We start from the raw sequence: 24709 nt of genomic DNA on the forward strand, positions 1-24709 counted from the left end.
TATGGTAAAGGAGATGGAATTGTGATCACTATCTCCAAAATGCTCTCCCACTGAGAGATCTGACACCTGACCAGGTTCATTTCCCAATACCAGATTAAGTACAGCCTCTCTTGTAGGAAACCTTCCTGAACACACCTAACAAACTCCACCCCATCTAAACCCCTTGCTCTAGGGAAATACCAAATTAAAATCTCCCACCAGGACAACCCTGTTATTATTACACCTTTCCATAATCTATCTCCCTATCTGCTCCTCATTGTCCCTGTTACTATTGGGCGGTCTATTTTAAAAAAAACACCCAGTAGAGTTATTGACCCCTTCCTGTTTTTAACTTCCACCCACAGAGACTCAGTAGACTCCCTCCATGACTTCCTCCTTTTCTGCAGCCGTGACACTACCTCTGATCAACAATGCCGCGCACCCCCCCACCTCCTTTGCCTCCCTCCGGGTCCTTTCTAAAACATCTAAAGCCTGGCACTCTAAGTAGCCATTCCTGCCCCTGAGCCATCCAAGTCTCGGTAATGGCCACAACATCATATCTCCAAGTACTAAATCGCGCTCTAAACTGATCTGCTTTGTTCATGATGCTTCTTGCATTAAAATAAACACATCTCAAACCTTCGGTCTGAGCGTATCCCTTCTCTGTCACCTGCCTATCCTCCCTCTCGCACTGTCTCCAAGCTTTCATTGGGTATCAACTGGAACGGAGCGCAGCATGTCTGAGCTGCTCAGCTTATGTTCTACAAGGATCACTACCCTTCAAACAAGGTGAAAGGGCCGAGTCCAGAAATGTGACTGCCCTTGACGAACTCAGTCTTTGATTTGGCGTAGCAGCAAGAGATCCAAATCAAGCTTATCACTGGACTAAATGTCACAGTTCCTAAGGGTGTGCAGTACAGAGGATGCATTAAACACGTAAAAAGAAGTGGCCAAGCCCCAGGTTTGTAGCGTCCCCTAATTGCTGTACTGTAAGAGAAATGTGAAGGTCCTCTGAATTGGTCTTGACCAGGATGATTCCAAGTACAGGTGATGCTCGTGTTATGGTCCAGCTTGGTGAGACTCGACCTACTAGGAAAGCATTTAGGATTTGGGATTAATGGGATTGTATAGCTGATGAGAATGGATTCAGCACTGAATAATCCTTAATGGGTGTTCTACTTACCCCAACCCCACTTCTTGAGTGTGTACATTTACAAATGTACCGCATTTACTTCCCCAAGCACCACCGTAAAAAAGACAAAGGCAGCATATTAATATTATATTCTGCAAGTTGCTCCCGCGTTGCGCACTCCTCTGACTTGCACCTTGCATTACTTCTTCCTTGTATTACTGTCTAAATTCTGGAACTCCTATCCCGTATCACCCTGGGAACATCTTCACCACGATTCAAAAACGTGACTCCTCCAGTTCCCTGCCAGCAATAAATGCTGGTCTTGATGCCCATAACCGGTGAACAGAAGAAAAATCAGACCTTTCCGGTACCCTGTTGCCCTGATCACAAGAGCCTGTCAGACTGAGACAATCCCTGTCACCTGTACCCCGGCCCTTGTGTCTGACGGGTGGCGGTATTCCTTTCCCCGTTACTGTCCTGGAGCCAATTGTAGCTTAGGCTGACCGCAAGCGTGATTCGTTTTAATTCATTTATCTATCTCTCTCTCTCTCTCACTCTCTCTCTCACACACACACACACACACACACACACACACACACACACACACACTCACTCACACTCTCTCACACACACACACACACACTCACTCTCTCTCTCTCTCTCTCTCTCACACACACACATCAAAACATAAAGAGAAACACATTGTTTTCGTTAACGACCAACACACCCAAGGATGTGCAGAGGGCCAGCCAGCAAATGTGGCCGGAATGTGTGGCGACAGCACAGTATGCCAACAGTGTTCAATGGCGGCAGCAGCAGGAACAATAATTTCCCGCCTGGTGACCAGACTCTGCACCCAGTCACCTCACCAGCAGAATAAACTCCATCCTCACTCGCATAGTCAGGCTTCTAAATCCCAGGACAGACACCTCTGGGCCTCCAGGCCCTGACCTCAGACCCTCAACCTCCCGTAACCGGCCCAGACTCTCTGACCTCCGGACAAGCCAACCTATGGGCCACGACCTTCGGAATCTGTCCACCCCAGGAATCGCCAAACGTGGATTTGACCTTCTGGCCTCGACTTCTGGACTCACAGCTCACTACCCCTCGCCGGTGCCCGGGAGGTGTTGGCGGGAGCTCCCCGGCCCCCGTGACTCCTGTCGCACGGGATTCGCCGATCTGGGGGTCGCTCGTCTCTTCAGCATCTGTCACCCCAACCTCTGGGATCGCTGACACTCGATAGCGGAGTGTTCCGACCCGGACCCCGAACACCAGCTTCTACCCCCGACTTCTAACTCTCTCTGTCCCCGACCCCCAGCTCCCTGCGCTATCTATCCCCAAAACCATCCCCACGAACCGAAAACAACAACTAAATCCGAGCCAGGCTGGGTCTGCGGATTATTACCATCCACACTGCATAAAATCCCCTGTTTACAATCTATTACTGTAGTCATGACCTGGAAAGAGATGAGCTGGCCAGGACTCTCGGCCCCTGTGTGCTGTGGGTAAATGAATAACTATTTGGGGAAATGAATGTATTTCTTGAGGAGTTGTAAGTGGAATTGAACACTCGATATCCGCGAGGAAAATTGTTTCAAAATTCGTTCTGTGTTCTTTTCTGATTCAGCCCGGGGCAAGGGAGGCAGTGCGCACGCGTCGAATGCCACAAGGAATTAGAACCAGCACAAATGCAACACGGGGGGGGGGGGGGGCGGGAGAACAACTACAAATATCTATAAGTAGTACAAAAAGCAAAAGAATACTCGCAGTATCGTCTACAAAACGAGCTGATCTGCAGAACGCCAATAAACTTTCACACAGCCTTTCTCTCTCTAACTTGGTAAGTTTCTGGATGTACTTGTCCCCGTCTTCCCCAACTCTCAACACTCGCACTGGTCGTGACCTAGAATAGGAAAGCTCTCTCCTTTGTATGCTGTTTAAGATTCCTTCAATGCTGAACATAATTATAAGCCCAGTACTTCTCCACGCACTGGGTACCCTGCACCTGCACAATGATCTCAACTTCCCCAGGGGCCAACTCGTTTTTCACCATTACGGCCGTCGATGTGCCCTCCTTTAACTTTCGCTAAACGTTGCTGTGGACTGCTTCTCTTGTACTTTCTCTAAACAATCTCACTCCAAGCTAACACCATTTTGTCTTACCATCCTCCATTTTTGTTTTAGCATGTACCAAGGAGGAATCACATTTAACTCTTTTTCCTTACTCCTTTTCATTAGTGGATCTCCCTTGTTCTACCTTAATATTGGCAAGAAGGTCATACATAAAGCGGCTGAAAATGATTGGACTTACGAGTCTCCAACGGCAAAGTTCCGAAGCGAGGATGATTCACCTTATCCAGCCATAACCATCTTCTTTTGTGGTAGGCATGATTCCAACTCTTGGAATATTTTCCTCTTGATGTTTCAGTTATGCCTACATCGGTAATGCTCCCCAACTCTTTCTCTGCTGCATTAGTGAATGCATTGCTGCGGTTTCTTGCACCTATGCCGAGTTCATCAATTTTGCCTCCAACGTTCATATTGCTCTCAAATGTATTTGGTTCACCTCTGACCTTTCTCTCCATCTCCCCAGACAGATTATCTACCAACATCTTTTACAAAACCGTTGATATCCACATTTATCTTAACTATGCCCCTTCCCACCCTGTCACTTGTAAGGATGCTGTTCCCTTCTCTTAGGATGGGTTTTTCCTTTCCAGGAATCCGAGATATCCTCTGTTTTTCCTGAAATCAGGATTTCCTTTTCATCACTATTGATGCTTCCCTCAGCCGTATTTATTCAATTTCTCACACATCAATCCTCACCCCCTTTCCCTTCCCTGGGATAGCATTCTGCTTCTTCTCACCTAACATCCCATGAGCCTCGACATCCAACACATCATTCCACGCAACTTTTGCGGCCTTCAATGGGATCCCAGTGTGTGCACACCTCTCCGCCGCCCCCACTCACACTTTCTGCAGGGATCACACCCTCTACTGCTCCTTTGCCCACTCATCCCTGCCCCCCCAATCTCCTTAGTGGAGCAAATGCTACACCTGTCTCTACACCACCACTCAAGGCCTGGAACAGCCCGTCTTCTTTTGGACTACTCTCCTCTCGTATCAGGTTCCCCCTTCCTCAGCCCTTTACCTCTTCCAACCCTAGCATCTCAATTCATTCCTCCTCCTCCCACCCACCTACCCACCTTCCCCTCACCTGGGCTCACCTTTCACCACCCCCCCCCAGCAATTTTATTCTGGCTCCTGAGCCGCCTTTTCCAGTCTTCCTGAGGGATTTCAGCCCGAAACCTCGATTGTTCATTTTCCCTCCATAGATACTGCCTGACCTGCTGAGTTCTTCCAGCATTTTGTGTGTGTGTGTGTGTGTGTGTTGACCATGGCAATTTGTTGCCTTGCTGCCAAAGGCAACCATACTCAATCATCCCTTGAGTTCACGTTTAGAATAAGAGCATAGCGAACGAAATAACAGGACGGTCCTGGTAAAACTACTTATCGGTGAGTTGATTACTGGCGGGTAAATTCTGTTTCCATCACGTTGCCAATGAATGAGATTAGACTGAGTTGGCAGAAGTCCTGCGATCCGTGCGGAAGACGTTCCCTAGATATATGCCCAAAATAACCAGCGGAAAAAGGATCTAGGGCTTGCCAAGCAGACGTTTTTACGGAACTGGCAGAGCTCGATCTCCCACCCTTCATCTTTTTCACAAAGGTCACTTCCTGCTCATTTTTTTAATACGCTCTAGTCGTTGATCCCGGAAGTATCCATCTCCATGGTGACGGTAAACTATTCGAAATGACGACATAGCGATAAAAGCCGGCGAACTGCCAGTTCGGAAGGGGCGAGGTAAAAGTCGGGTGACTTCATCAGCATCCAATCAGGATTTGGGTTAAGTTGATTGACGTCAACGAACGACAGCTTTGCTCCAGGGGTAACCGGGACCTAAGTTACGTAGGTGGTACAGCAGAACCAATCACAATCGGCAGTCATATGATTGACGTGAGGGGGAACCCAATTGCCGCCATCATAAGGCCAAATATTCAAAATTGGGAATAGACTAACCCAATAAGACTCGGCATCACTTTGATTGATGGGAACGTTGCCAAATAATATTAACGCTATAAATGATTGACGTGAAGGATAGTGCTACCCACTTCCTACAACCAATGTTTGATTAGTTGGATAGAGATGATTGACAGTACTTGTGACCAATGGACAAGGTCACAGGCAGGGTGGGAGCGGAAGCACAGGCCGCAGGCGGTGAGAGTGAACGAGTCCGGGCCGGGGGCCGGGATCGGGATCGCCGCCATGGGGAACCGGGGGATGGAGGAGCTGATTCCGCTGGTTAACAAGCTGCAGGATGCCTTCAGTTCCATCGGGCAGAGCTGTAATCTCGACTTGCCGCAGATCGCCGTGGTGGGCGGGCAGAGTGCCGGCAAGAGCTCGGTACTCGAGAACTTCGTCGGCAGGTGAGGCCCTGACAAGAGGCGGTAGGAGCTGCTACCCGCGGCCCTGCAACCGGATCCGAGGTCTGGCGCCGGAGGGGAGACTCGTAGTTCATCAGTGGTCAAAATAGGCGCCCCCCCACTTCACGTTATTAAATTCCATTCCACCCACCGCATCCACACAGTGCTCCCCTCCCATTCAACACCGAACCCTCCCGGGGAACTATTCAGCCCCACAGCCACCACCCCACTTACACTCTCATTCATCCCTCACCCCGCTCATTCACTCCCCATCCCCCCATTCAACACCACACCCACCTGCTGCACCCCTCCCATTCACTCCCCCACCCACCCATCCACCCCCATTCAACACAGCACCCATCTGCTGCACCCCTCCCATTCAATCCCCACCCACCCCCATTCAACACAGCACCCATCTGCTGCACCCCTCCCATTCACTCCCCCATCCACCTCCATTCAACACAGCACCCATCTGCTGCACCCCTCCCATTCAATCCCCACCCACCCCCATTCAACACAGCACCCATCTGCTGCACCCCTCCCATTCACTCCCCCATCCACCCCCATTCAACACAGCACCCATCTGCTGCACCCCTCCCATTCAATCCCCACCCACCCCCATTCAACACAGCACCCATCTGCTGCACCCCTCCCATTCAATCCCCACCCACCCCCATTCAACACAGCACCCATCTGCTGCACCCCTCCCATTCACTCCCCCATCCACCCCCATTCAACACAGCACCCATCTGCTGCACCCCTCCCATTCAATCCCCACCCACCCCCATTCAACACAGCACCCATCTGCTGCACCCCTCCCATTCACTCCCCCATCCACCCCCATTCAACACAGCACCCATCTGCTGCACCCCTCCCATTCACTCCCCACCCACCCCCATTCAACACAGCACCCATCCACTGCACCCTTTCCATTCACTCCCCACCCACCCCCATTCACCACAGCACCCATCTGCTGCACCCCTCCCATTCACTCCCCCACCCACCCCCATTCAACACAGCACCCATCTGCTGCACCCCTCCCATTCAATCCCCACCCACCCCCATTCAACACAGCACCCATCTGCTGCACCCCTCCCATTCACTCCCCCATCCACCCCCATTCAACACAGCACCCATCTGCTGCACCCCTCCCATTCACTCCCCACCCACCCCCATTCAACACAGCACCCATCCGCTGCACCCTTTCCATTCACTCCCCACCCACCCCCATTCACCACAGCACCCATCTGCTGCACCCCTTCCATTCACTCCCCACCCACCCCCATTCAACATAGCACCCATCTGCTGCACCCTTCCCATTCACACCCCACCCACTCCCATTCAACACAGCACCCATCTGCTGCACCCTTCCCATTCACACCCCACCCACCCCCATTCAACACAGCACCCATCTGCTGCACCCCTCCCATTCACTCCCCACCCACCCCCATTCAACACAGCACCCATCTGCTGCACCCCTCCCATTCACTCCCCACCCACCCCCATTCAACAGCACACCCACCTGCTGCACCCCTCCCATTCACTCCCCACCCACCCCCATTCAACAGCACACCCACCACTCCTCCTTTCCCATTCAACACCACTCAACACAGCACCCACCTGCTGCACCCCTCCCATTCACTCCCCACCCACCCCCATTCAACACAGCACCCACCTGCTGCAATCCTCATCTTCACCCACCGCATCTCCCCGACTCAACACTTCATCCACCTGACAAGTTATCTTCAATCCCCATCCACTACGCCCCGGCGTTTGCCACCACACCCACCTGCTGCACCCCTCCCATTCACTCCCACCGCACCCTGTCACTCACTACACTCTATCATTCACCCACCTGTCCCTGAGATCTAATTCCCTGGGTCTCAATAAGCTGTCAACCATTTAGCATTGAAAATAGGAGAAGTACCCGTGCTTATGAATTGAATCTTTGAGGTTCTGTATTTGGCTGTGAAGGTTCAGTTTTCTGTGTATTAAAGAAATCTAGGAATATGTTCATAATAGAGCAGAATGGTGTTAAAGTAGAAGTTCAGACACAACCTTGAGTAGTCTAACTCTTCCTTATGTCAGGGGGAGCCTTGTTCTAGCTGCTCAACCCATGTCATGCCAGCTCTAGCCAGGGATAATTGTTTTTATGGGCAGCCCATCAAAATCAGAGATGGCGTTCATGTTTTGTGGTTGATGGGTCCTGTGTGGGAACAGGAGTGGCTGATAAGGTGACCAGGTGGAAAGTTTATGAGATGATACAAAGTCATTTCTCTTTCTTCCTGGTAACTCTCTCATGACGAAGATCAACACCGGTATTCCTCTAATTCTTTAGTTCCCCGTTGTGTAGTCAATGTCTCCTTAATGTGTGATTTGCCTCAAACAATCCCCATAGAGCAAGTTACGTGTTCTGGGTGTAGGAAGTTGATTTTCTTGTTCACCAACTTGCACTTAACCATTAGCTTTATGCTGTTAATGAGAATATCACTGGTTGGTCGGTGTTCTTCCTTTAAGAGAAAGAGTAATATCTTTGAAAGTGATTCCAGAATCATTTGAATTTTTCATCTTGCTGGACGCCAGGCTTTGTGAATGGAATTTGCTATGTGCTTTGTCAGGGCTCTGCCTGACAAATGTAACGTGGAATCTGATGTCTACCGGCCGAGGTTAAAATGGGAATTGTTGCACATTTACTGTCTCTGGGAGGGGACATTTTCCAAATATACAGACGAGACAACAGTAGCAGGTGTATCAAATACTCAAGGGAACAGGTAATCGACCGCCGTAATTTTATCAGGGCTAATGAAGTATTTACTAAATGTTGAAATTTTAAAATGATTAGCCAAGCACACTTCTGTGTACCTTAGTGAGGATGCAGAGGAAGTTCAGTAAAATTGTCCCAAAAGTTGGAGGTTTAAGCATAGGACACAGAACGGTAGCGCATAAGAACAGGCCATTTGGCCCTCGGTGTTGAACTGAACCAATTAAATTAGTGATCGGCTCAATTGCTTTCATGAAAATTTATACAAAAATCAAGGGGACTGAAGTGAATATTTCCCAAAAGAGAAATAAGGAAAGCCACTCCAATTGGTGGTTAGAGTGCAGATATAAGATATGGAAGGGAGAAGTTTAGAAATGTCTTCATTGGGACTTAGTGGTAAAACACTTTGACCCCAAGTGCTATAACACCCCTTACTAAACCTCAGTGCAATGATTCCTGATTTCTGAAAGCAAATTCTGAATCTATATTTGGGGTACAGCAGGAAAGAATGAGTGAGGAATTGGTAACGCCTGGAACTATGGACGGTTGTTTTGGTATGGTTTTACCACAAGGTGTGCATGTATTTGGTTTTTTACTGATCTTGGTCATCTTTTAATTAATAATGATCCCTAAAATACAATGTTACTGTTATGCTCTCCTTTACAGCAACCACCTTTCTTCTCAGATGTCTCTTGCCTATTGATCTAATATGACTTAGGAGATAGGGAGGGGAGCCATGCCCTCTCTGGCTTTGGGCAAGGAGCAGGCTTGAGAATATTGAAATTAATCCAACTCTGGAGGCTTATCAGCTTGTCGAGGGGTGTGAATGCTGAGCGTTGAGTGTTGCTGGAGCGTTTGGAGTGTGGCACCGATTATTTGTTCACTCAGCAGTCCGTGTTGTGATCGTCGACTGCGGTTCGTGGTTTCAGGGAGCCGATTGGCTGACAGCAGGCGCTGCGCCGTGGCCCCCATAAGGTTGGCGGGGGCTGCGTGTCTGTGTCGCAGCGACAACCACGTGAGCGAGAGCGGGTGTGCTGCTGGATGAGCAGAGGGGTTATATGAAGCTTGATTTATTGTCACGTTACTCGCAGAGCAAGTGTAATGCTTGTGATTCATGAAAAGGAGGCTGGAGGATTTGAGATGTGACATCACTTGTATTGTACTTCTCCATAATTGACTTATTCTGTGCACGTGCCTACCCTGAGTACGTGTGTGGATGTGTATATGTGCAAGCTCCCTGTGGAGCTTTGAATTAGAAGCATATCAAAGTAATTAAAAGTAAGGCAGTGTGTTGGAAATAATTTGGAAAATGCGTAGCTCGAGTGGTTGATGGGTTGCTCTGTTGTTCTCTGATTCTTTGATCCTGAGGGGACACAACTAACAGTGCACTGACGATGTCCCCTCGTATGGTGACAAAATGTTTGCAGGTAAATTGCCATATCAGAGAAGAACTCAACCCAACCAGCAAAGCAATATGTTCTTTGTAAGTGCCATTCTTTGCAATTATCCAAAGAATAATTTGACGTCAGTTTGACGTCAGTGGTGGGTAAATTGATGGAAGGTATTCTTAGATATGGTATATATAATTTTCTGGATAGACAGGGTCTGATTAGGAACAGTCAACATGGATTTGTGCGGGGAAGGTCATGTTTGACAAATCTTATTGAATTTTTTGAAGAAAGTTGACGAGGGTAAAGCGGTGGATGTTGTCTATATGGACTTCAGTAAGGCCTTTGACAAGGTTCTACACGGAAGGTTAGTTAGGAAGGTTCAATCGTTAGGCATTAATATGGAAGTAGTAAAATGGATTCAGCAGTAGCTGGATGGGAGATGCCAGAGAGTAGTGGTGGATAACTGTTTCTCAGATTGGAGGACGGTGTGTAGCAGTGTGCCTCAGGGATCTGTACTGGGTCCAGTGTTGTTTGTAATATATATTAATGATCTGGATGATGGGGTGGTAAATTGGATTAGTAAGTATGCAGATGATACTAAGATAGGTGGCGTTGTGGATGATGAGGTAGGTTTTCAAAGCATGCAGAGAGATTTAGGACAGTTAGAAGAGTGGGCTGAAAGATGGCAGATGGAGTTTAATGCTGAAAAATGTGAGGTGCTACATTTTGGTAGAACTAATCAAATTACGACATACATGGTAAATGGTAGGGCGTTAAAGAATGCTTTAGAACAGAGGGATCTAGGAATAATGGTGCATAGTTCCCTGAAGATGGAATTTCATGTGGATAGGGTGGTGAAGAAAACTTCTGGTTTGCTGGCCTTTATTAATCAGAGCACTGAGTATGGGAGTTGGGATGTAATGTTGAATTTGTATAAGGCATTGGTAAAGCCAAATCTGGAGCATTGTGTACAGTTCTGGTCACTGAATTATAGGAAAGATGTCAATAAAATTGAGAGAGTACAGAGGAGGTTTACTAAAATGTTGCCTGGGTTTCATTTCCTAAGTTACAGAGAAAGGTTGAACAAGTTTGGTCTTTATTCTTTGGAGCATAGGAGGTTGGCGGGGGGGACTTGATAGAGGTGTTTAAAATTATGAGGAGGATTGATAGAGTTGACATGGCTAGACTTTTTCCCATTGAGGGTGGGGAAGATTCAAACAAGAGGACATGGGTTGAGAATTAGGGGACAAAAGTTTAGAGGTAACATGAGGGGGAGCTTCTTTACTCAGAGAGTGGTAGCTGTGTGGAACAAGCTTCCAGCAGAAGTGGTTGAGGCAGGTTCGATGTTGTCATTTAAAGTTAAATTGGATAGATATATGGACAGGAAAGGAATGGAGGGTTATGGGCTGAGTGCAGGTCGGTGCAACTAGGATAGGGTAAGAGTTTGGCCTGTTTCCGTGCTGTAATTGTTATATAGCTATATGGTTACATAAGGTTCTGAACCTTGTAGAGAGTGTTCTAGAATCCTGTTGCTCCGATGACACCTTGTGACCACCATTCAGTGGAGGAAAGACTCAATGGGTCTCTTCTGCTTTCAGGGATTTCCTTCCTCGTGGCTCAGGGATTGTCACTCGCCGGCCGCTCATTCTGCAGCTGATCAATGCAAAAACAGGTACCTGTGTGACTGTGTCATGTAAGAGCATAAGGAGTTGGAGTAGGAGTTGTTCATGTGGCACCTTGAGCCGAATCAGCTATCCAGTAAGGCCACAGTTTTGATTGTGATTGTTTCCTGCCTGATTCCATAATCCTCAACTCCCCTGTAGTCCGAACATCTATCTGTAGTCGATGATGAAGTCTCCGCATTGAGAATTTTAAACAGTTTGTTTCCCTTTCCTCAGTCTCCATCTCAAATGGGCAACCCTTTTATTTTGAAACCATAGTCCCTGCTTCCAGGGAAGTAAATGACCATTCAGCATCCACCCTGTCAAGCCCTTTCATAAACTTGTACATTTTGATAAGATCACCCGTATTCTTTGAAAATCCATAGGTATAATCTACTCAAACTTTCCTTGTGGGATGGTTCCATGCAACCTTGCAACTGGATTCCCCAATACCTGCTGTCCACTTCAAGCCTTTTGCCATAAAGACCAATGTCCCATTTACCTTCCTAATTACTAGATAAGCTGTGTGATAAGCTCGTGTCTAGTGTACCATATGAAGACATTGAGCTCACCCTGTAGCACAGCATTCTGTAGTATCTCTTCATTTAAAAATTATTCTGCTCTTGTATTTTTTAGCTTATTATTCCTATCGCTGTAGCTGAGATTGCTCATTGTGCTGTTGGAAAGCAGCAGCCTGTCCCAACACAGCTTCCTCTAACTCATCATTAACCTTTGGCTCCTTGCATGCTGGCATCGTTGTTGAAGGGTCTTTTATATTGTAGTACTCCCACCCCCACTATATTGGGTCCATTTCTGAGTCTGCATAATGGTTTGCTTTCTCTTCAGAACATGCTGAGTTCCTGCACTGCAAGGGGAAGAAGTTTACAGATTTTGATGAGGTTCGGCAGGAGATCGAAGTTGAGACAGACAGAGTCACCGGGAGTAATAAGGGGATCTCAGCAATTCCTATTAACCTAAGAGTGTATTCTCCACATGGTGAGTGGGATCTTCGAGGCATCATAGAAACTCTGAAGCACGCCTGGCTTTTAGGGCTGTACGTGGAGGAAGTGTTACCTGCAAGCTTGCTTTCTTGAGGCACTGTCGCCATCTGTAAAAGGGGTAGATCAGATTAAACATGGCGAGCATTTGAGTCTTTGCTGAATGCAAGTAACGTTCATAAACTGACCTTTGTTGTGTGTTGTATAGCTGCCGACTTGGCAAGTAAAAGAGATGTAATTGTTACCATATGGACTAAGTAACCACAGGAAGTGAGAAGTCCTAGTGACCGAGCTACTAGCTTCAGATTAACGGGTTTATGAGTAGGCGGTGCACCAACACCAGGAAGATGTGGAAGACGAAACCAGTCTCACAGATCCCAATATGGTTGTCAGTGTGTGCTCAGTACACGGTTATATCAGGGAAACTCTACTGACAGCTGGTGAAAGGTGTGCTTAACTTGATTCATACTTGTATTTGCGAAGATAAACTACAAACAGTTCCAGCTTCAACAGTATACTACCCATCAAGTCGTGTGGGTAACCAGTCTCAGATGGGTGATTTTCCCTTGCTCCCAAGTCTCAGATTCATGTTCTGTCCTTCGTCCAAATTTCTCCTTGCATTAAGGTTCTCGTGTTGGTCTAGGGTTCAGTAACAAGTTACATTGCCAGATTTCTTCTCCCTCCTGCTTTTCTCCAGTGGGTTACAGTCCAGTCCAGGTTGGACCCATTTGTTCTATTGTTTCTGAGCTGTCGCTTTTTATGCTTCCACCTTCATTTTCCACTTCAGTTGTGTAACATCCCAGTTACTGGTATTGACTGAATCAAATAAACAGGGAGACATACTATTGATTTCTCCTTACAGTTGAAGCAGGGACTTCACACCTCACGAGTTTGATCACGTCTCAACACGAGCTATTTTGCAGTGTTGAATTAGGCATCTTGTTATCTTACTACTATGTTTCGGCTAGCTTTTCTGATGCTGAGACCTTGGATGCCATCAGAGAATTCATAGACTAAACCCATTGCGCCTTATCTCGGGGCAGCCAAGTAGCCAGTTTCTTTTTTGCTAAATTTCTTTAATGCTAGAGGTTCCCACCTTCAAAGAAGTCGTTTTAAGTCTTGGTCATATTTGGCAATTATCAAGAACATCCTGGACTGTTAACCATCTCTGTATGAAGTAATCTCCAAATATTGCTTCAGACTGAAAACATTTGTCGTTCTGTTTCTCTGTGATTGTTTTAACCCTTTGACTGCTACACTAGAGACAACTGTGTGTGACTGTGTTCTGAGCACCCGATCCTGCAAAACGTGTGGCAAGACCATAATTTCTCACTGGAGGGAAGGTGTTGACAGTTTGTTATCATGCGGGCGGCATTGGCCCTGAATAAGGCGGGTGGCTGTCTCTAAGGTGAGGGTGGGTTTGTCTTCAGTAGTGTGGGCATATCATGGTTTCCGTGTTAAGTTACTATTGGTCCTAATTCATCCCCCTGTGTTCTCTGTTGCTAGTTTTAAATTTGACTCTGATCGATTTACCGGGCATCACCAAGGTGCCTGTTGGTGACCAGCCTGCGGACATTGAATACCAGATCAAGGAAATGATCATGCAGTTCATCAGTAAGGATAACTGTCTCATCTTGGCTGTCACTCCAGCAAACTCTGACCTTGCCAATTCAGATGCACTGAAGATCGCGAAGGAGGTGGACCCACAAGGTAAGGGTGTTCTTCACCTTGACCACCTACAGTACGGGTACTGGTAATGGATTGACGAGTTGTCGAGCATACTAATACATGTTCAGATCTGCCTCTGATATTGGGAGAAATTCCCAGATGAGGCAAAGACAAAAGGATTGCCTTAAACCAGGGGTTCTCAACCTTATTTATGCCATGGACCCCTACCATTAACTGAGGGGTCTGTGGACCCTGGTTGGGAACCCCTGCCCTTCACTGGGGCGTATCTAGGAGCTTACTTATCTGTTTCGTGAGTGCACTGACCATAATATCCCTAATGTACTTGGTTAGTGTTGAAGTCTATCTGCGGTTACTGAATGGAGAACTGAAAGTAATGGTAAAAGCATGCAGTCTGCTCAGGAAGTTCATTTATAACACCACTTCACAGCTTCTACGTTTGCATTTTCAAACCCGTGAAACTGTCCTATCTTTGCAAAATGTTTAGATAATGCAAGCTGTAAATTGTTTCTCTCTCTGCATAGGTTTAAGGATCATTGGTGTGATCACTAAGTTGGATCTAATGGATGAAGGGACGGATGCGAGGGATATTCTAGAAAATCGTCTCCTGCCTCTCCGTAGGGGTGAGTGGAACTCAGACCATTTGACACAACTGTCCTGTATCAGTGTTTATGCTTCAAATTGCTTTATCTTCTGAATACTACCCATCCCTCTTTATCTTATCCCATCATTGTGACTTCCGATCTTTTCTTTCCCTCTTTTTTTTCAAATCCAGCTACTCCTTGAGTGTTTTCCCCTCAATCACCTGTGTGACAGTGAGTTGACTTTCATTGGACAAGGTTGCACGAGAATTCCCATTGGATTTATTGAAACACATTCTCTACCTGCAAGTGAAAATGTGTTCACTTCCTTCTGTCCAACCCACTCGCAGCCTTAAAGGGTCAAGAAAAAGAGATCCACCCAGTTCAATCACTTGTGAGGGATAGTTTCTCTTGGGTTCTTTTCTCCAAGTATTTGACACTTGGGAACATAATGTACAATAACAAGAACTGGACCCAGTGCTTTGCTCTGTTGGTTCCATCACCCTACCCAAAACCCTGTTGCTTATGAATATCATAAACCATAGTTTATGGTATCATAAATTATGCTAATCTTCTCTCAAATTGCTCGGTATAGGAGATCACTCTGGCTTGAATTTCCCTACCTGCTATAAGAGGTGCCATGTACACTCTACACAAATGGATCCATCGTTGGAACTCAGAGGTTCAGAAGTGACTGTGAGCTCATTACCCTTTTCAGAGACACCCTGTCATGGCCCTCATAGACGGGTCTAGTCATACCTTTCTTCAAATTGGTATATAATGTATGATCTATGGATTCTTCAATTCAGTTCCACTCAGCAGGCCATAAGCCACCCTTCCTTTCTGCCTTTTTACCTATACTTACCTGGGAGCCGTCAACAGTAGGGTGAAGGACCGCGCAGCGCCATGTTTAATAATTACCATGAACCAATGGGAAGAAAATCTGTGTATTAGAAGATAAAATAGGTTGACGTCACAGATTTGCCCAGTGCTCAGAAATGTGGGCAAATCGAGATAGACGTCTGGATACAGAGCCTTCACACTGGGGGAAGAAAGACAATCTGCCCCCCGCCCCCGAAAAAGCCAATAAAGTCACACTGCACAGGCAAATAGTTTGCAAACGTATTTGCAAACATTGCAAATATTCAAATCAGATCATTTAGAAAATGATGTAAAATTTAAAGGTATAAAGCTTTTTCAAAAAATAAAGCTCAAAATTGCAATACAAAAAAACACAGAAAAGGCACACTTATTTATGCTTATACGGAACACGGTTAAGTTTCTGGAAGCTTAACTATCAACTTTGGTTCCTCTGATTTCTGCTAGAAGACAAAACAAATGTTGATGCTCCTCTTACTGGATACGTGAGGAAGTCCAGCATCACAATATGTTCAGAACGAAAGCATGGAGGACCTCCCAAAGTTTTGAAATTGTGCCCTTGAAATAACTTGGATTGTCCATTCACGTTTCCCATTATTCTGTACACCTTAACCTATTTTATACTAGCATCAAGAGTATGGTGATACTGGCTACTCAAAATGGGGAATGTTTCACTCAACAGCAAGAGCTTGCACGCAGGGAGTACTAAAGTCAAACAATGAAAGGCGTTTTTCTGAACTATAATTCTGTCCCTATTGTTCACAGGTTACATTGGTGTGGTGAATAGAAGTCAGAAAGACATAGATGGGAAGAAAGATATCCGTGCAGCCCTTGCAGCTGAAAGGAAATTTTTCCTGTCGCACCCCTCATACAGGCATATGGCTGATCGCATGGGGACTCCGCATCTGCAGAAGACACTGAACCAGGTGAACGGCGTCACACACTCAATGGCCACTTTATTTGGGACTTCCTGTATCTAATAAAGTAGCCACTGGGTGTATGTTTCTTGCCTGCTGCTGCTGTAGCCCGACCACTTCGAGGTTTAACGCGTTGTATGTTGGAAGATGCTGTTCTGCACACTATAAGACATAGGAGCAGAAAACAGGCTATTCAACCCACGCAGTCTGTTCTGCATTCCATCATAGCTCATATATTATCCTTCCCAAACCCATTCTCCTGCCTTCTCCCTGTTAGCTTTGATGCCCTTTCTAATCAAGAGTCTTGTCAACCTCTGCTTCAAATATGCCACATTACTTTGGCTTCCACAGTTGTCTGTGGCAATGAATTCCACAGATTCACCACCCACTGGCTAAAGAAATTCCTCATTTCTGTTCCAAAGGTATGTCACTCTATTCTGAGGCTGTGCTCTCTGGGCCCAGACTCACCCAACTAGGAAACTTCCGCTCCACATCCAGTCTGTCTAGGCCTTTCAATATTTGATAGTTTTCAATAAAAACCCACCCTCCTCCTCCTCCTCCTCCTCCTCCTAAACTGCAGCGAGTACAGGCCCAGAGCCATTAAATGCTTCTTATACATTAACCCTTTAATTCCTGGAATCATTCTTGTGAATTTTCTCTGGACCCTCGCTAATGCCAGCACATCTTTTCTTAGATATAGGGCCCGAAGCTGCTCACAATACTCTCGATGCAGTCTGATCAATGTCTTATAAAGCTTTACTGCTACATCCTTGCATTTATATTCTGGTCCTCTTGAAATGAATGCTAGCAATTGCATTCTCCTTTCTTATCACTGACTGGACTTGCAAGTTAACCTTTAGGGAATCCCAAGTCCCTTTGCAACTCTGATTTCTGAATTTGCTCCCTGTTTGGAAAATAGTCTATGCTTTTATTCCTTCTTCCGAAGTGCGTGACCATATACTTCCCTGCACTATATTCCAACTGCCACTTGTTTGCCTATTCTCCAAATCCTGTCTAAGCCACTGTTGCAATGTGTGTTTATTTGTGATACTGGTGCCTTCCTGTCAGCTTGAACCAGTCTGACTATTCTTCTCTGACTTCTCATTATCAAGGTATTTTAACCTATAGAACTGCTGCTCACTGGATTTTTTTTTTTTGTTTTTCACACCATTTTCTGTAAACTCTAGACACTGTTGTATGTGGAAGTCCCAGGAAATCCAGCAGTTTCTGAGATACTCAAACCACCCCATCTGGCACCAGCAGTCATTCCATGGTCAAAGTCACTTGGATCACATTTCTTTTCCATTCTAATGTTTGGTCTGAACAACAAGTGAATCTCTTGGCAATGCCTGCATGCTTTTATATATTCAGTATCTGCCAATGAATAGTTAATTAGATATTTGAGCACTATAGTCATTAATGCAATGTTACAGCTAGGGGCGCTGGAGTTCAGAGCTCAATTGTGACATCATCTGTAAGGAGTCTGTATGTCCACCATAAGACATCAGCAGAATTAGCCCATTCACCCCATCGAGTCTGCTGTGCAATTCTGCCGGGCTGACTCATTATCTCTCTCCGTCCATTCATGGGTTTTCTCCAGGTGCACCGGTGACCTCCCTCGGTCCAATGACATACTGGTAGGTTAATTGGTCAATGTAAATTGTCCCATGATCAGGCTACGGTTAAATTGGGAAATTGCTGGATGGTGGCATGGCTCGAAGGGTCAGAAGGGCTTGTTCGCTGTATCTCAATAAATAAACATTTGCATTAATGCGCAGGTGTACTATTTCTCTATTAAAATGCTGTTCTTTTTATTTTCTTCTGTGGGACGAAAAAGCCAATGATATGAATAACCATGTTGGGAGTTTGCAAATTAATGTTGATATCTGAAATCTTGTAGTCCATCTGCAGGGGTTGGAACTGTATCAGAAAGCTGTAGCTTTTTTCTGAAGTCCAAGATGACATTTGGTGGTATCTACAAATGCCACCAAAGGCAAGACTTGGCTGAGTGGAATGATCGGTAACATCATGGGGGTTAAGTCTCGGGTGGGGGCCCCATTTCAGTGGGAGTTGGAAGTTCAGCTGCGGCTGGGTTGCTTGATGGGACGCAGTTTAGGTTTGTGCCCCAGTTCCCGCCACTGTAGTCTTCTGTTTTGATTTTGTTTGTGTTCTCCATCACAGCAACTGACAAACCACATCCGTGAAACCTTGCCTGCATTACGAAACAAGCTGCAGAGCCAGATGCTTTCCCTGGAGAAGGAGGTAGAGGAATATAAAAACTTCCGACCAGATGATCCCACAAGGAAAACCAAAGCACTCCTCCAGTAAGTGGCATAGTGAGCCAGGTGAGCTCTGCTGGTCTGTTTGCTCCGCTGTTCGCCCAGAGTTGCATGATTTGTGATTTCTGGTATGAATGAATTCATTCCAGAGCAGAATGAGGTGGCAATTGATTTGCTGTGGGTTTGAAGTAATAACACCAATACTGCAGCCTCTCCCTGGTGTTGTAATCTTTTATAAACCAAACTGTTCTCAATGTTCAAGTTGATACTGCTTCTCATATACATCCATTAGCATTGGTAAGTTAAGCATGTGATTCTTGGCCTTGGATTCGAGCTTTTAATCAGACTTTAGCAGAGAAGGACAATGTGATGGTTATCATTACTGGGGTGATTTTATATTTTTTGGGGGATCTGAATGTTTTATAGAATGCCAGCATTTATTGTCCATCCCTAGCTGCCTTTGCTGGGCTAGTTACGAATGGAGCACTTTGCTGCTGCGGAGTTTCAAATATGTGAGGGCAAATTCTCCCTGGTACGACCAAGTGCCTTTTCAGATCTAAAGGCCTTCTTCTGAGGTTATGAGTTCAGGTACCACCGTGGTGACTGAGGGATTTAAACCGTAAAGGTGACTGTGAATGACTGGCTAGTTGCAGAAACCCACCTGCTTCATCGGTCCATAGGGAAGGGAATCTGCTGCTTCTACCTGGTTTGGCAATCATGCTGCTCCAACGCTATCAGTATGTTTAACTTCCTTTGACGAAGCAAAGCAAGCTATTTGCTGCAAAAAAAAAAAAGGAGTGTTCAGGAAATATTTGTATAAAACAAATAATTGGTAGCCATTAGCAGGAACACCCAAATCTTCACAGAAACAGTCCTAACAGGTTCTGTTTTTATTTTAGAGGGAGATGCTCACCTTATGAGGTGTTCAATTAAAGCCCTTCAGCACATGAAGTTGCGGAAGAGCTGACCTATGTCCTGGTTATTGTTCCCTTTTTAAGCTGGTTCCGAATCGGATGGTGGTGTGTAAGGCACTCCTTCCCTCTGCTGACCTGCAGTTTGCTCGGGCAAGGTGTAGAACCTGCTTAGCCTCCCCACCCCCAGCTGATTCGGGTCACGTGAAGCTTTGGAAGCAAGTGGTGCATGTCACAAGTCCCAGTTACGCGACCACCAGCACTAGGCAAACAATCTCTGAGGAGTATTGATCAAGGTTGGGGTCACCCGTCTTGTGGAGACGCTGCCCAGAAGAAGGCAGTGACAAACTATTTCAGTAGAAAAATTTGCTATGAGCAATCATTTACGTATAGAGAAAAGAATAAGAACAACAGCATAAAGGCAACAATCAGATTAAAGACAGATGGAAGAGTGTGATCGCCTTTGTCATACGACACAGTACATAATAATGGTAATGATGGTCAATAAGGTGGTGGACGGAATATTGGTGCTGGTTATGAGAACTGCTTTGATTGTGGGGCGCCTAGGCGTGCCTTGAGTAGCAGCAGCACTCTCAGTGGATATATTTAAATATTCCCGTTTCAGCCTGGTACAGCTAAAAAGCACAACTGCTTCCAAGGTCAGTACAGTCGACAAAGATGTCTTAATGCATTTAAACAAGCTATCGCTGCTTAAAACTGACGGAAACAACACCGATTATGGTCAGAAATGCCCATGGAGATCTATAGAGTCTGTCAAAAGCAGAGGTGGATGAGTATGCCTCATGATCAACTCTTCTTGGTGCACAAATATATCTGTGCTGTCCCAATTCTGCTCACCAGACCTGAGATATCTAGCAGTAAAGTGCCATCCTTTTTACCTACCAGGAGAGTTCTCTGCGGTCATTTTGGTAGCAGTTTACATTCCACCTCAGGCCAATGTCAAGCAGGCTTTAGATAATCTGAGTAATGGGATCAACACACATGAAACAGCGCACTCTAACGCCTTCACCATCGTTTTGGGAGATTTTAACCAGGCCAGTCTGAAAAAAATCACCATGCAATTACCATCAACAGATCACTTGCAATACCAGAGGAAACAACACACTGGACCATTGCTACACCACCATCAAGAATGCCTACCGTGATACTCCACGCCCTCACTTCGGGAAGTCTGGTCACCTGGCTGTATTTCTACTCCCTGAGTATAGACAGAGACTGAAGACGGCAGCACCAATGGTGAGGACCAAGAAGGTTTGGACAAGGGAAGCACAGGAGCGCCTACAGGACTGCTTTGAATCGGTGGACTGGACTGTATTCAGGGATTCATCTTCGAACCTGGATGAGTATGCTGCAGTTGTTACCGACTTCATTAAAACCTGTGTGGATGAGTGTGTGCCTACAAAGACTTACTGTATATTCCCAAACCAAAAGCCGTGGATGAACCAGGAGGTACGTTGTCTGCTGAAGGCCAGATCTGCGGCATTCAAGTCTGGTGACCCAGGCCTGTACCAGAAAACCAGGTATGATTTACAGAAGGCTATTTCAAGGGTGACGAGACAATTGCGAACGAGGTTGGAGGCAACATTGGATGCACGGCAACTCTGGCAGGGTCTGTAAGACATTACTTCCTACAAAGCGAAACCCAATAGCATAAATGGCAGCAATGCCTCACTGCCAGATGAACTCAACGCCTTCTATGCCCGTTTTGAAAGGGAGAATATAACTACAGCTGTGAAGATCCCTGCTGCACCTGGTGACCCTGTGATCTCTATCTCAGAGGCCGATGTTAGGCTGTCTTTAAAGAGAGTGAACCCTCGCAAGGCGGAAGGTCCCGATGGAGTATCTGGTAAGGCTCTGAAAACCTGTGCCAACCAACTAGTGGGAGTATTCAAGGACATTTTCAACCTCTCACCGCTACGGGCAGAAGTTTCCACTTGCTTCAGAAAGGCAACAATTATACCAGTGCCTAAGAAGAATAATGTGAGCTGCTTTAAGGACTATTGCCCAGTAGCACTCACATTGACCGTGATGAAATGCTTTGAGAGGTTGGTCATGACTAGACTGAACCCCTGCCTCAGCAAGGACTTGGACCCATTGCAGTTTGCCTGTCACCACAAAAGGTCAACAGCAGATGCAATCTCAATGGCTCCCCACACAGCTTTTGACCACCTGGACAACACAAACACCTGCGTCAGGTTGCTGTTCATTGACTATAGCTCAGCATTTAATACTGTCATTCCCACGATCCTAATTGAGAAGTTGCAGAACCTGGGCCTCTGTACCTCCCTCTGCAATTGGATCCTCGACTTCCTAATTGGGAGACCACTATCTATGCGGATTGGTGATAACATATCCTCCTCGCTGACGATTAACACTGGCGCACCTCAGGGGTCTACTCTATATAAACTAGACTGTGTGGCTAGGCATAGCTCAAATACCATCTATAAATTTGCTGACGATACAAACATTGTTGATAGAATCTCAGGTGGTGACGAGAGGGTATAGAGGAGTGAGATATGCCGACTAGTGGAGTGGTGTCGCAGCAACAACCTGGCACTCAACGTCAGTAAGACGAAAGAGCTGATTGTGGACTTCAGGAAGGGTAAGAGAAGGAACACATACCAATCCTCATACAGGGATCAGAAGTGGAGAGTGAGCATCTTCAAGTTCCTGGGTGTCAAGATCTCTGAGGATTTAACCTGGTCCCAACATAGCGATGTAGTTATAAAGAAGGCAAGACAGCAGCTATACCTTATTAGGAGTTTGAAGAGATTTGGCTTGTCAACAAATACACTCAAAAACTTGTACCGTGGAGAGCATTCTGACAGGCTGCATCACTGTCTGGTATGGAGGGGCTACTGCACAGGACCGAAAGAGGCTGCAGAAGGTTGTAAATCTTGTCAGCTCCATCTTGGGCACTAGCCTACAAAGTACCCAGGACATCTTTGGGGAGCGGTGTCTCAGAAAGGCAATGTCCATTATTAAGGACCTCCAGCACCCAGGGCATACACTCTTCTCACTGTTACCATCAGGTAGGAGGTACAGAAGCCTGAAGACACACACTCAGCGATTCAGGAACAGCTTCTTCCCCTCTGCCATCCAATTCCTAAATGGACACTACCTCACTTTTTTTTAATATACAGTATTTCTGTTTTTGCATGTTTTGTTAATCTATTCAATAAACGTAATTGATTTACTTGTTTATTATTTTTATTTTATTTATTATTATTATTTTTCTCTGCTAGATTATGTAATGCATTGAACTGCTGCTGCTAAGTTAACAAATTTCATGTCACATGCCAGTGATAATAAACCTGATTCTGAGAGATGACTTCTCATTCAAATACAGTTTGTAGTTATGTGTGTCCTGAAACGTGGGATGGCAATGATGTGAATGAAAGCCTCTCTTTCACTGCTACTTTTCTACTTTCAGGATGGTGCAACAGTTTGGGGTGGATTTTGAGAAGAGAATTGAAGGCTCGGGGGACCAAGTGGATACAGTAGAACTGTCTGGTGGTGCAAGAATTAATCGTATCTTCCATGAGCGGTTCCCGTTTGAGCTTGTGAAGGTTCGTGGTGCCGTGGAAGGATAATTATACTTAGTGGTCACTTTATTAAGTACTTGTGTGGACTCCTGCTGCCGTAGCCCATCCAGTTCAAGGTTCAAACATGTTGTGTATTCAGAGATGCTGTTCTGCACACCACTGTTGTAACGTGTGATTACTGAGTTCCCGTCAGCTTGAACCAGTCTGGCCATTCTCCTCTAATCTCTTTCAATGTGTTTTCGTCCACAGAACTGCCGCCCGCAGTATTTTTTTTTGCACCATTCTCTGTAAACTCTAGAAACTTGTGCAGGAACATCCTATGAGATCAGCAGTTTTTGAGATATTCAAACCTCCTTGTCTCACACCAACAATCATTCCATGGTCATGGTTACTTAGAACTCATTTCTTCCTCATTCTGATGTTTGGTTTGAACTATAACTGAACCTCCTGACCATGTCTGCATGCTTGTATGCATTGAGTTGTCTCACGATTGGCTGATTAAGTATTTGTATCAACAAGCAGGTGTACCTAATAAAGTGGCCATTGAGTGTATTTCTTCATGCATGCTTTGCTGATATTGGTCTGACTCAGCAAATTCACAGTGTTGTAAATTCAAACTTTTCTGTACAGATGGAGTTTGATGAAAAGGATCTGAGAAGAGAGATCAGCTATGCAATCAAAAATATCCATGGCGTTAGGCAAGTATAATTGGCCACATGAACTCTCACAGAGAAAGGAGTGCGGGCAAAACCAAGGGCCTCCTTGTAGCACTAAACGAGAGAGAGAGAGAAAGGACTAGAACAAGACACAAACCAGCTGGAACATTGCACTGTTGGGATTGATTCATTAATAGCATCCTTGATCGTGCCTGATTTGCACAGTGAGTGGTACTGTGTACTAGATCGTGTCTGTTCATGTAGTGAGTGATGCAGTGTCTTCGATTGTGTAGTGTTTGTGCAGTAGATAGTGTGGAATCCTGGACTGCAAACCGTGTGCGGAGTGACTGTTCCATCACCTTGGATTATATACCCTTTGGACAGTGGGTGTTGCCACATCTAGGAATGTGTGCTTGGTACTGGATCGCTAACTTTATATGGTATGTGAGAAGCAATATCTTGTGTAATGTTTGCTCAGTGGATAGTGCTGTGCCCTTGACCAAATGCTGTTTGCTCAGTGAGTGGTGCTGTGTCGTGGATTGTATTTCAGAGTGAGTGGTATTGAATTCTGGATCATGCATTCTTTGCACAGCGAGCGGTGCTGTGTCCTGGTCCCTAGTCTTTTATGTAGCATGGCTGCTTGGACAGAACACACCCTCTCAAGCAGCAGATTCAGGGGTGTGGGATGTGCTTGTGGTGAAATGAGTCATGCGCTTGTTATGGGGCAACCCTGCTGATCAAATCTTCAGCAGTAAAAAAAAATGTGTAAGTGAGTTTAGTGTTTTGCAGATAGGACTGTAGGAATCTTTTGTAAACTCAGCAAGTGG

General features: G+C 45.9%; 1 protein-coding gene across 9 annotated transcripts in view; it reads left to right on the top strand.

Annotated features, from left to right (window-relative positions):
* The first annotated feature begins 5371 nt into the window (after positions 1 to 5371).
* Positions 5372 to 24709, top strand: part of dnm2a (dynamin 2a) — a 51052-nt gene continuing 31714 nt past the window's right edge. For all 9 annotated transcript variants that reach the window (XM_072248315.1, XM_072248308.1, XM_072248310.1 and 6 more), the window contains exons 1-9: positions 5372 to 5599; positions 11347 to 11420; positions 12256 to 12405; positions 13914 to 14117; positions 14618 to 14716; positions 16319 to 16479; positions 18652 to 18794; positions 23115 to 23250; positions 23857 to 23924. In XM_072248315.1, the coding sequence (XP_072104416.1) occupies positions 5439 to 5599; positions 11347 to 11420; positions 12256 to 12405; positions 13914 to 14117; positions 14618 to 14716; positions 16319 to 16479; positions 18652 to 18794; positions 23115 to 23250; positions 23857 to 23924 (1196 nt within the window). In that variant the 5' untranslated portion in view covers positions 5372 to 5438. The remainder of the gene's footprint in view (positions 5600 to 11346; positions 11421 to 12255; positions 12406 to 13913; positions 14118 to 14617; positions 14717 to 16318; positions 16480 to 18651; positions 18795 to 23114; positions 23251 to 23856; positions 23925 to 24709) is intronic.

Source organism: Mobula birostris, chromosome 32, assembly GCF_030028105.1.
Source record: "Mobula birostris isolate sMobBir1 chromosome 32, sMobBir1.hap1, whole genome shotgun sequence".
Classification (NCBI taxonomy): Eukaryota; Metazoa; Chordata; class Chondrichthyes; order Myliobatiformes; family Myliobatidae; genus Mobula; species Mobula birostris.